General features: G+C 44.6%; 1 protein-coding gene across 1 annotated transcript in view; it reads left to right on the top strand.

The window, feature by feature from the left end:
* Nucleotides 1–5110, top strand: part of SLC1A1 (solute carrier family 1 member 1) — a 42966-nt gene extending 37856 nt beyond the window's left edge. The window contains exon 12 of the mRNA XM_035141042.2: nt 1560–5110. Coding sequence (XP_034996933.1) covers nt 1560–1809 — 250 coding nt within the window. The 3' untranslated portion in view covers nt 1810–5110. The remainder of the gene's footprint in view (nt 1–1559) is intronic.
* The last annotated feature ends 7690 nt before the right edge of the window (nt 5111–12800 follow it).

Genomic DNA, 12800 nt, shown 5'->3' on the forward strand with positions numbered 1-12800 from the left:
AGCAACTTCCGGTGCCGCTCCGCCCATGCCTGGGCACCGAAAATCGGACAGAGCGGCAGTGCCTAATATGATTTTGGACCAAAAAAGCACATTTTTTTTTAAAAAAGGAACTCCCAATAGTGTTCCAGGCCTGAATCCTTGGAGAAGGAAATCAACACTAACAGTGCATTTTTGCCTACTCAGAGATTGGTTTTACAGAGTTCAATGAGCTGTTTAACTAGTTGTAGAATGTGGTGTTTGTAAGTAAGTAAAGTGTGCACTGCCGTTCCAATGTAACCCCTGCCTCAAGTGCCTCAGGGCAATTTTGTCTGTTGTCTTCAGAACCAGGCTAGGCTGAAGAAGCAGTCAGAGCATAGACTTGATTCTAAGCCATAGCCAAGCCCACTGGCCCCCTGCTTCTGTCTTAAGTGTGTTTCTGTCCAAGTGTGCTATACAATCAGTTACATAGCGTGGGTTGCTAGCGCCCAGAGCTGCATGGAGTGGATGGGAGGGAGGGAAACAGCAGAGTATGCATGCACATTCAACTGTGTAATGGTGCCATGTCACCCAGGATATTGCAGCCACATGGGTGAAAAAGGAAGAGTCATTCCCTTGTCTGAAGAGGTCACTTCCTGGTTCACATGGAGAACCCGTTTTCAGTGGAGCCCAGTGACAGAAGCTCACAGCTGTATGGAAGCAGCACTGGGTGTTGAAATTTTGTACCCCCTAGCAATTTTGCACCCCTACCCCTGTGCCCACCCCCCGCTACGCCACTGCACACAATCCCCCACTGCCTCTGCCATGTATGTGATTTTTCATGCAGGTTGGCAACAACAGCATGATCTAGTTGATAGAAGGTGTATGAAATCAAGACCTTGAGCTGAACTCATTAAGCAATGCCAGTCTGCAGTCCCCAAAAAGGCTAGTGTAGTTACAGAATTTGCTTAGAGCAGAGATCAGATTTGGGCAAATAGAACTGGGCAAATTTCAACATTAGGACTTTCAGCTGTGCAACGAAACTTGCCCTCCTTCTCCTTTCCCTATGCATTCCCTGAACATAGAGGGGTTTTCCCAAACCCTTCAGAGCAGATTTTGGGATGTGTGGGATGTGTGCTAACAGAGGAAGTTGGGAAGTTTCATTGCACAAACAGAAATCCTTGTGCTAGCAGAACAAGTGCCCTCTTAATTTGATTTAAAGGGGGGGGGCACGGGAACTCAGTTTCAGAATCCAGTTTGCATCTTTATATGAAAGCATAAATAGAAGCAAAAATTTCAAATTTCTGGGATCCACTTGAAAACTCAGTTCACTCTGAACCTAAAGTTCATGTTGAATTTTTGAAACGCAAATGTTAACATTCCTTCTACAGAGCTTAAAATTCATATTTTTAAAAAATAAAAAAACTGAGCTTTCGACTGTGATCTTTCCCACATTTTGTTTGAGTTCTGGTTCTGTGCCATTAATTACAAAATCAGCCTTGCGAACTGAAACATTTTGCAGAAGCAGTATAATTTCTGCCTTTGTAAAAATAGGTTGGACCCAGTCAACTTGCCCGGACTGACCCAAAATGTTTATTCCATAGGGATAGATTCAGAACAATGGTGAATGTCCTCGGCGATGCCTTTGGTGCCGGAATTGTGGAGAAGCTCTCGCAAAAGGAACTGGAGCTTATGGACGTTGGTACTGAAGTCAACATAGCGAACCCTTTTGCCCTGGAAAAAGCAACGAAGGATGACCGTGAGGAAACAGAGGCCAAGAAATCTTATGTGAATGGAGCTTTTGCTATTGATAAATCAGACACCATATCATTCACCCAGACATCGCAGTTCTGAATGAAATGGACTGACAAGGGAGCCACACTGGATTAAAGGACATGGGGAGGCCCTATGTTGAACCATATTCTGGGCCCCTCTCACTTCAGACCCCACATGCTTTTTTTTTTACTTCTTTGCCTATATTCATACAGGCAAACAGGAAGACACACATCCTCTCTCATACAAAACTCCCCTTCTCAGATCTGCCACAACACAGAGAGCACAGTCGTTCTGCTCCTTTTCTTGCGCAGGCTATAAGGAGATTTAAAATTTGCCCATTTGTCATTTCGCAATGGGGTGGCCAACATGTTGTGTGTTGATTTCTTCAGGAGCCTCAGTGATAGGTATATTCTCAGCATAGATATGTTCCCTGACAAATACAGAATGTCAGGGAACCCTACGTAGCTGAGGCCCTACACTGAAACAGGCCACGGTCTTACCTGTGTCGGCACTCTGAAGAACATCATCGTGCATGAAATTATTTAGCAAACCGAAAGGCTTTGAAACAGAGGCTCCAGCTTTTCCTCAGCTCTTTGTTTTTGAAACATCTGATCATTGTGGGCAGATTTATCCCAGTTGTACAAATATGTATTATTATTTTTTTAAGTTCCATCTCTTGAGAATTCTAGGTATCTGCTTGCAACGATCATGCTTATAAGTTGGGATAATAATAAACCAAAGGAAATGGTTTATATCTGAGGCATAGTGCCGTGTTCCCATTCCTCTACTCTGCACATGAAAATCTTCCCCTCCACCCCCAAAAAGGAAGACTCTTCTTTTGAAAATAACTTTAAAAGGAATTCTTATTTGAAATTCCATCTCTGACATTTCTCTGCAAATCAGCTCTGTGCCAAATGTTCATTCTGGTAGCTAATTAACTGTTAGAGAAAGGAGATGAGACTGCTCCTTCAGTATATGTGAACTTTTAAAAAGTATGTGTATATTTTTTTAAAATAAACTATATAGTATGGAAATTGGAAATTACTACAAAAGAGCTTTCATCTTCAGTTGTATTTTTTTTACACCATAATTTATAGCAAGAACATATCTGGACTTCAAATGCTAAGCCAATCATAACAGCTTTGCTGTAAATTGAAACTCTCGTAATTTAGCTTTCTTCATTTATTAGTCCTCTTTTGGAAGTGGCAAGAAGTAACTTCAGAGCTATCAGCCAGAGAAAACAGATAAAAAATAAACCACATAGCTACTCATGACATAGCCTGCCGACATTTTATGCTTTCAATAATTATTATACCCACTGTATAATTGCTAGTGGTTAGCTGAGTGTCAGCTTCCTTACTTTCATTTTGTAATTTAATCTGAAGGTTTGCGGTGGCCAATATGATAGGCCTCATGACAATAAAAACCCAAACTTTAAAGCAGCCCTCGAATAGTGAAGAACAAATATTTGCATTTTACAAGTGTTCATAGCATAATCGGCTACATGGGCGTGGCTTTTTTAATCAAACCATTCCATAATGTTAAACATTTTATCTAATACTTATACCAGGTATTTCAATGGTGCACTTTTTCCTGCAATGAAAATTATTGCAAAGTATAAACTATTTCAAGTGCACATCACTTGTTGGCCACCTGACTTGTAACACAGATTAAATTTAAGAGAGAATACCTTTTCTTTTCTTTTCTTTCTTTCTTTTTGTAAATAAGCTTGTGTTAAACCGAAAAAATATGCACTTAATTGCTATCAAGAAAAATATAAACAATTCTGTAGCATTAGACAAACTCAGTCTTACACTTTTGTATTCGGTAAATAAGCCAGGATATGTGCCAAAGACAACTGAAATAAACAAACAAACAAAAAATCACATATAGCATTACGTTTTGATAAATCGCACCTTAACTGAGAGGCATAATACTGTATGTATTTAAATATTATACTGTAAGCTAAAAATGCAGTGTGCATACAAAGTGAAAGTGTTGATATGTTTATACAAAATGAAGGCGTGTACAGTGTAAATTAGTTCTTTATCTTGTGCACAGTTATTTTTTTAAAAGATATTTGTACAGCTTTGCTACTGCTAGAGACAAAAAAACATCCATGCTTTTCTTTGCAGCTTTCTTTTTGTAACTCATCCTTTCATCACTGTACATGTTGCCTTTCTTTCATCTGAATAAACAGGCATCCTGCCTTCAAACTATCCCTGCTCCACATCTGTATGCAGACATCTCCCTGGGAACTAACACATCACATGGGTTTCTGCTCATCTGTTCCAGCTGTTAAACTAGAATGGAAGAAAAACAGTGCCTGTGGTGTTTCTGAAGCTGGTTTTGCCAGAGTAGCCCCAATAAATATTACAAGGCTATTCCAGAGTGAGTTGTGGCTGGGACCCGCGTTTCCTTGCGACCAGCTAACGTGATTTAGTATTAAGTCACCTATATTATAGCAGGTGCTTATAAAGCAAAAGAAGCAGTGATTTATCCGTCCTCAGGCTCACGACCGAGACCTAACGATAACAGCTTTGGAAATGGAAGCTCAGGACTAGTATCCAAAAATATGCTTTGGCTGTAGCAAACCCAAGCAATCTGACAATAAACAATAGCGTTAGTCACATAATATGCATATTTAAATCAGGTTGACTGTTTTGATTGTACTGTACTTACGTTTCTGTGAACTGCTTTTTGGGGGGGGGGTTTCCTTTGGGGATCAAAGGATGAGATGGAAATTAAATAATACTGCTATATCTGTTATTCTTCTAGATTTCTCTTAGTTATGCCCATGTGGAATAAATCGTGTACAGCATCATGAACTATGATCACCGTGTACTTTCGTTCTTCCTACTTGTCGAGGTACCACAAAAGCACACCTAACCGGTTACACATAAGTACAATGGGGCTTTTCTAAAAGAGGTACTCAGCAAGATCCATGTGCGCAACAGAGCTATTTGCAGTATTTTCCTCAACAGCAGTTCCCTGTGTGTGTAACGGACGTGGCTTATCTTGTGAAGCAGAAAAGTTCAAGTTGTGTATAAAGCTGATGCACAAAAGCAAGTTCATGTACGAGTGTGACATGACTTGCTGGAGGAGCAGGACCACTAACTCCCTAGCATCACTGGAAAAACTATTTCAGTGCGTTGATTATGAATGAGTTGGCCAGGAATCAATACATGGCACCGTATCATGAGTCTTGAGAGGAATGTGTGCTAAATATTTTCAGTTTCTATCAAGCAGTCGTATGGTATTAACCGTTCATGTAGGACGGTTGAGAGCAGCCAGCAATTTCTCCACAGGTGGAAGATCACAGTTTTGGTTTAGTTACCCCCTTTATAACCAAAATGTGTCAAGAGTACATTGAAAATATAAAAAAAAGCTTTGTGTACACATGGCCTGATTTATTCCCAACATAAGCCAATTTAATTTAAACTGTGTTTGGCACAAACTACTAGGGCAGATTCCAAAACTGCTTGAAAGAGTTGAGTACGCATTTGTTTTAGTGCTACCATATTGACAATTTGTTTTCTAACTTGACAAATTTGATAAAACTACATTTAAAGTTTTTGGAGATGTCACTCAATGAATTAAACCAGTGACCATGACTTTCTGACGTGTGGCTGTGAAGTTCATAGTCTGACACTCAACACTGTGACCTGGTTCAGATGTAACTCTCCCCTCTACAAGAGTTTGGACACATCTTGCATTTTCAACTATGTATTGGCATTTTGTACTTTCATTGAAACCAGGAATTGCCATTAAAACTAACTATGCTTCCAATTTCATAGTGGCCATTCTGGGAGGGGGAAGATAAAGTACTTGAGGGCAAGGTGCATCCACACAGCAGCAAACTATGATCTGGTGTGATCTCCAAACATAGCCAGCCTGCTTCTACAAAGGTCTGCCTAAAAGTCACTTTCGAAATAGCAAACAAAATAAAAAAATTCTTTCCAGTAGCACCTTAGAGACCAACTAAGTTTGTTATTGGTATGAGCTTTCGTGTGCATGCACACTTCTTCAGATACCTTCTTATCTGAAGAAGTGTGCATGCACACGAAAGCTCATACGAAAGCTCCTGCCAACCTAGCAGTTTGAAAGTACGTCAAAGTGCAAGTAGATAAATAGGTACCGCTCCAAGCAGGAAGGTAAACGGCGTTTCCGTCATTTTTTGTTTTTGTTGCTTTAAAAAAGGATAAAAACAAACACCAGCCACACAAGGCAAAATGACATGAATTATGCCACATGCAGCTTGGACCTAAATCGTAACAGTGCTGGATTTAGGATCTGATGTGGAGCAGAGCTGTTTCCACCAGGACTCAATTAACAGAGGGACCCCAACCCTTTTACCTTTCATACTGACCCCCCTTAGCTACTGTGTTTTAAGGATATATGGGCGGACACAATAGGATGTCCTTGTTTTCACTGGATAATTGTTGGAGGGCATGGAATAGGATGTCCCTATTTGCACCTGAGAAATGTTGGAGGGGGTGGAATATAGCTAAAATTATGGTTAATCGGGATGAGGTTGTGAGTTGCACTAAGAGCTTCCATACCACCCCAACTCCTACCAAGCATTTGAGCATCAAGATCCAGCAAGATCTATAGCAATTCACTCATCTACAGCCTCATTATGCCAGTCAAAGATAAGCCAAGTATTTTCGGGGAAGGGTTAGGGAGTGTGAAATTATGCCAGAGAGCTTTCGAAACATCTTCACTAGAGGTCTGAAAACCCTGCAACAATTCAAAATGATTAACTAAGCCCCTGATAGCATGGTTTTGTGTCCATAATTTTGTTTTGTTACATTTCTATAGAACCAAGAGATTGCTTTCACGGTGTATATTCTGAAGAGGCAAGATACAAAAACCTTATGGACTTGCTGTTGCCTGGTCCCATTAAATAATAATTACGTGCCTAATCTCCCTCTAACCTGGTAGAGGAAATAGCTTTGCTTGTCAAATTTAATAGTGCTATGGAGAGATATAAAATATGGATTATGAAATAATATGCAGTTGAAAAGGTTGACAATAGGACCCATGGAAGGAGGGTGGGAAGTCCAGAGATTCAGAGAAGTGTATAAATATGGATATGTATGTTGGGTTGTTAGAACTCTACACTTGCAAAATCAAATAAAAATTATTAAAGAAGAAAAAAACAAATTTAATAGTGCTGCTGCTGTAATTCAGATGAAAGGCAGAGGACATAAAACAGAAGGTTTCTTTCCATTGCAATGTGTGTGTGTGTGTAGTAAGACTTTTGATGCACTCAACTTCGGTTGCAAACAGAGAGCATGTACTTGTATAAGATACAGATCCTTGTGAACACTGGGTGACCTTGAGCCAGTCACAGTCTCACAGCCTAACCCACCTCATAGGGTTGCATTGAGGATAAAATTGGAAGGAGGTGAACCATGAACATCACCTTGAGCTCCTTGGAAGAAAGGTAGGGCGTGGATGTAATCAACAATTAAATAAATAAACTGAGGGAACGTACTTCCAACTAAACACGCTACAGGGGCAGAGCTACCTGCCCCGGTCCCCGGAGCGGTGGGGCTAGCTGGCCAGCAGGGGCGGAGCTAGCCACCCACACGGCAAGTGTCCCTAGCCACCCGCCACCCGCCCAGAGAGCAAGGGCAGCGCCTCTAGCCGCCCACAGCAGCATCGTCCCTAGCGGCTTGCCGCCCTCACAGCGAGCGTCCGGGGGTGCCGCCCGCGCAGTGAGCGTGTGGAGGTGGCGGCGATGTCACCCGCCCTCACATCTGACAACTGGTCCGGTGCGGAGCGCACCCCCCCACACACACACACCCGCCTTCCTCCGCCAGTGAACACACAATGGATTAGAACATGGCTAGGCAAACTAAGGCCCGGGGGCCGGATGCGGCCCAATTGCCTTCTCAATCCAGCCCATGGACGGTCCGGGAATCAGCGTGTTTTTACATGTGCAGAATGTGTGCTTTTATTTAAAATGCATCTCTGGGTTATTTGTGGGGCATAGGAATTTGTTCATTCCCCCCCCCCCCCAAAGATAGATAGATAGATAGATGATAGATAGATAGATAGATAGATAGATAGATAGATAGATAGATAGATAGATAGATAGATAGATAGATAGATAGTCCGGCCCCCCACAAGGTCTGAGGGACAATGGACTGGCCCCCTGCTGAAAAAGTTTGCTGACCCCTGGATTAGAGTCATGCACCCCAATCCTGTGCAGCTTATTTTTCTCCAGAGTACACTCTTTTGTAATCCAATTTGTTGTTGTTTAATCGTTTAGTCGTGTCCGACTCTTCGTGACCCCATGGACCAGAGCACGCCAGGCACTCCTGTCTTCCACTGCCTCCCACAGTTTGGTCAAACTCATGTTTGTAGCTTCGAGAACACTGTCCAACCATCTCATCCTCTGTCGTCCCCTTCTCCTAGTGCCCTCAATCTTTCCCAACATCAGGGTCTTTTCCAGGGAGTCTTCTCTCCTCATGAGGTGTAATCCAATTACAACTTCTCATCTTATTCAACGTAGGGAGTATAGGAGAACTTTGTGTCCTGCTTCCAAGTGCCCATTATATGCAAAGCCAATTCCGCTTCCTCAGTTTGTGTTCTCCTTCCAGTCCCAAGGTCTGGTGGTGAAGGATCACATTTTGACCACATCAGCCCTTCCCTTCGCTAGCCCTGCTTTCCCCAATGGCCTGGTAAAATGGCTAAGTGAGTCAGTTATGAAGCTGTAACCCAGGGCTGGAAGCAGAGGGGCTAAAGAAAGCATGCTGTTCAGCCAACTTTGTGAACCACATCCCATTAATCCAGTGGAGGAGACTGGATGGTACTGCTCTTCTTCAAAGCAAAACAGTTCATTGCTATGCTCTACTCTGGCTTAATCTGTGCCCGAATGGCTCAACACAGGTCACCTTCCTTTTTCTTGCAATACTCAAACGTTGAGTAATTTAAAGAGGAAAAAGCCATCTTTACTATTTCCCTTTGCATTCTCTGCTCAGTAACACATCAAAATAAGAGAGACAGGTCTTAATTCGCATCTCCGATGAATTGGATTGACACCAAAAAGAAAGTGGTAGCGATCCACCTCAGCCTACGAACTGCACGTGGTCCTCAGGTTCTCAGTTATTTTCTGCTTGAGCTATTGTTCACCCATTTTCAGGGCAAAATTCTTACGCAGGCAGGGAAGGCAGGCAGGAAGATATTTCTGCTTCTTCCCTTAGCATATTCTAGAAATCTGGGTGTGAATCGAGAGCCCCGCTTTGCGGTGTGGAATTTTACTCCTTCCAAGGTTAAGTAACTCGACTGATTGAAATGAATTGGAGACTACAGTCCGGTGTCTGTTCAGTGTGGAGTATCAGAGCGGAAATAAAGAGTCCGGCCATCACATTTCTATAAATCTTTCTCTACAAGGTGCTAAGGGTGGGCAATCATTTAAAGCAGCAATTTGAAGAGAAAATTGCTTTGATCCTCTTCCAACTGTTGAGACATAACTTTTGTCTTTTGCTGTAAATAAGGCATTAGTGCAATCCAAGGTCATTATTTTCTTTTTCCAGCACAGGGTGTGCCAAGCCATAAGCCTGCTGGGAAGCTGAACCTTCTGAATCATAAAAACCTTTCTACTTAATCCCAGGTGTGGGATAGGCTGTGGCTATTTAGCAATAAGAAAAAAATGCATTCTCTACATGTCTTAGAGCAGGCATCCCCAAACTACGGCCCTCCAGATGTTTTGGCCTACAACTCCCATGATCCCTAGCTAACAGGACCAGTGGTCAGGGAAGATGGGAATTGTAGTCCAAAACATCTGGAGGGCCGAAGTTTGGGGATGCCTGTCTTAGAGGCACTGGTGTTTTTACTGTTATTTCACATATGCCTGGCGACAAACTAATTGGTAGCCAATGTAGTCAGACCAGGATCGGTATAATAGGCCAGGGGAGCCAGCGTTTGTCCACAGGCAGCTTTCTGGGTCATGTGGCCAGCATGACTAAACTGCTTCTGGAGCAACAGAACACTGTGATGGAAGCCAGAGCGCACGGAAATTCCGTTTACCTTCCCACCGCAGCGGTGCCTATTTATCTACTTGTGCTGGTGTGCTTTCAAACTGCTAGGTTGGCAGGAGCTGGGACAGAGCAACGGGAGCTCACCACCGTAGAGCGGATTCAAACCGCCAACCTTGGGCAAGCCCAAGAGGCTCAGTGGGTGATACCACCCGCATCCCTTAGGATAAGTTATATAATATACCAAAAGGCCATTCCCATGTGGATGGTTCACATGGCAGGAACTTATCTTTCAGTGTCTTGATTGCACTCATCAATGCGTTCATGATGTGAACACACATGCCGTTGCACTGTTGAATGCAGTAAAGGCATTTAAACATGGTAGGGGTTTTGAACAGCAACCAGATGTAGCAAGTTGCATTTAATTAGCTGTATCTGCAGAACTTAAAAGATAAAACATTAATATTTCAAAATGCTCAGTGCTTCTGAGGGGAGGGGAGGATGTTCGCCACACAGTCGGTGGCTGTGAAATAGTAATGAGTTCACCACTGCTATAGAAAAGAGATTAGTTTAACTTCTGGCTAGCTCTTGATTAATTCATGCATTTAAGTTTGCAAATCCTGGAAAATATCTCATGGTAGTCTGCTAAAACAAAGTCAAATCAGAAATGTCTGCTTTAGAGGATCAGGAATAACGTAGATGAAAAATGCAGGCTTTAAAATCCTCCGATGACGACGACAGAGCTGGCAAGCTGGAGTTAGGATTCACTCCATTTCTACTGAAAGAGACTACATTTTCCAGCTGAGCATCAGTCATAAATTAAACAGGTGCATCTTCAACAGCAGGGAGAGGCAGTCATAAATTTCTGCATTTCACACAACAGTGAAAGGCACTGAGCCTCTGGACGGGAAGTTCTGCTCCTTTCGGCAATGGGACAAACAAGACCTGCATCTTTGTATTTAATGTAACCATTTTTAAAAAGAAAAAATGTAAATAGCACCCTGAAGCGGGTGCCGATATATAATCATCAGGATCACAGCAGGACTTGAGGAGGGTTTTTGCAGATGACACCAAACTAGGAAGGGAAGCTAATGCTGCTGAAGACAGAATCGGGATTCAAAATGACCTTAACAGATTGGAGACCTGGGTCCAAAATAACATAATAATAATAATAATAATAATAATAATAACAACAACAACAACAACAACAACAATTTTTATTTATAGCCCACCCTCCCCAGCCATAACCGGGCTCAGGGCAGCTACCGTGTTTCCCCCTTTTTAAGCCATAGTCATAAAGTAAGCCATGGCAGGATTTTTAAGATTTTAAAAATATAAGACATACCCCGAAAATAAGACATGCAGGCGCCCAGCAGGGAAGGTGGGAACGGGGCCCGAGGACGCCTCTGGCCAAAAGTTATGGGGGGGGGGGGGTGTCGGGAAGTTCCATTTGGTGGGGGGGGAGTTGGAGGGAGGGAGAGACACCGCTGACTGGGCTCGTTGCCTCTTTTTTCTTTTCACATTGTTTGTTCCTATAAAATGCCCGCAAGCCGGCTAAACAGGAAAGAAAGGGGAGAGGACTCACGCGTTTTCCCTCCCCGCCGGCACCTTTTTCCTCTTCCTCCCCCCACCCCCAAAGCTTCCTCGATCCGGTGCTGGGCGCCGACCCGGCAGGCCGCTTCCTTGATCCGGCGGCCTGCCGGGTCGGCGCTGATCAGTGCTGCGCGGAGCACTGGATTGAGGAGCCGGTCTGCAGAGTCAGCGCCCAGCAACGCCGTGCTGGATTGAGGAGGCGATGCTCTGTGCAGCGCTGCTGGCCGCTGACTCTGCAGACCGGCTCCTCGATAAGCGCCGACCCGATCTGAGGAAGCCCCGCTGCTGCCGCCAGTCCCCGAGCTGCGCTTCGGCTCGGGGGACTGGCGGGGAAGGCAGGCAGGCGGCAAGCAGCGCCCGCTGAGTTTCGGCTCCGGGACTGTTGTTGCCTGCCTGCCTGCCTGCCTTCCCCAAGGAAGCCCCGCTGCTGCCGCCAGTACCCCGAGCTGCGCTTCGGCTCAGGGGACTGGCGCGCGCCTGACATCACCGAGGTCGGAATCCGCTCCCCGCGTGCCTTCTCCCGGGGAGCCTCGGTGCGGCGCTTCGCAGGCGGCCCCCGCGGTAAGTCTGCAGCTACGGCGGGGACCTGACCTGGCAGCAGAGGTAGCGGAGGCGACCCTCCCGGGCGGAGCACCTGAGCCAGCAGCCGGGCCTCTGCCTGGCCCGGCTGAGGAGGCCTGCCACCCCGCAGCCCAGAACTGGCGGCTGCTGCAGCGCAGAGCGCTCGGAGAGCCCAGCAGCACCACGGAAGCAGAGAGCCTGCGAGGAGGGAGGAGGAGGAGTAAGAGGAGGAGGAGGACTCCTCTGTGCTGCTTGGCGGTGGCACTTTAGCAGCATGGTCATGGACACCCTTCCTGGCAGGGTGGCTGCGGCCCCTCAGCACAAGCCGAGACCCAGCGCCGACGGGGTGCCCCCTCCTTAGCCCAGCCTGCTCCATCTGAACGCGGGGAGGGAAGGAAGGCATGGGCGTATGTGTATGTGCGCGCACACGGTCTAGCCCGCCACAGATTCTGAGGGACAGTGAACCGGCCCCCCACATTAAAAGTTTGCTGACCCCTGTCCTGGACAGTGTTGCATGCTCTCCACCTGCTCTGGCTTCCCATATATTACCAAGCTAAGTTCAAGTTCTTTTGTAGATACACAAAGACCAGAACAGCTGTAAGGTACTGTAATAAAAACAGTAAGATTAATTAAAAAAAGACATCCCCTGAATATAAGACACCGTGTGTGTTTTTGAGGAAAAAAAGTTATAAGACGGTGTCTTAAAAAAGGGGAAACACGGTAACATCAAAATATAAATACATTAAAGCATAAAATTCAGCAATCGATTGAAATACAGCTTAAAACCGGATTAAAATCAAATAACATCAGAAGGCTCTTATTTATCAAATAAGATCAGAAGGCTCTTATAAGATCAAATAAGATCAGAAGGGACCCAGGTGACGCTGTGGTTAAACCACTGAGCCTAGGGCTTGCTGACCAGAAGGT

The sequence above is a fragment of the Zootoca vivipara genome, chromosome 16, assembly GCF_963506605.1.
Source record: "Zootoca vivipara chromosome 16, rZooViv1.1, whole genome shotgun sequence".
In the NCBI taxonomy this organism is placed as follows: domain Eukaryota; kingdom Metazoa; phylum Chordata; class Lepidosauria; order Squamata; family Lacertidae; genus Zootoca; species Zootoca vivipara.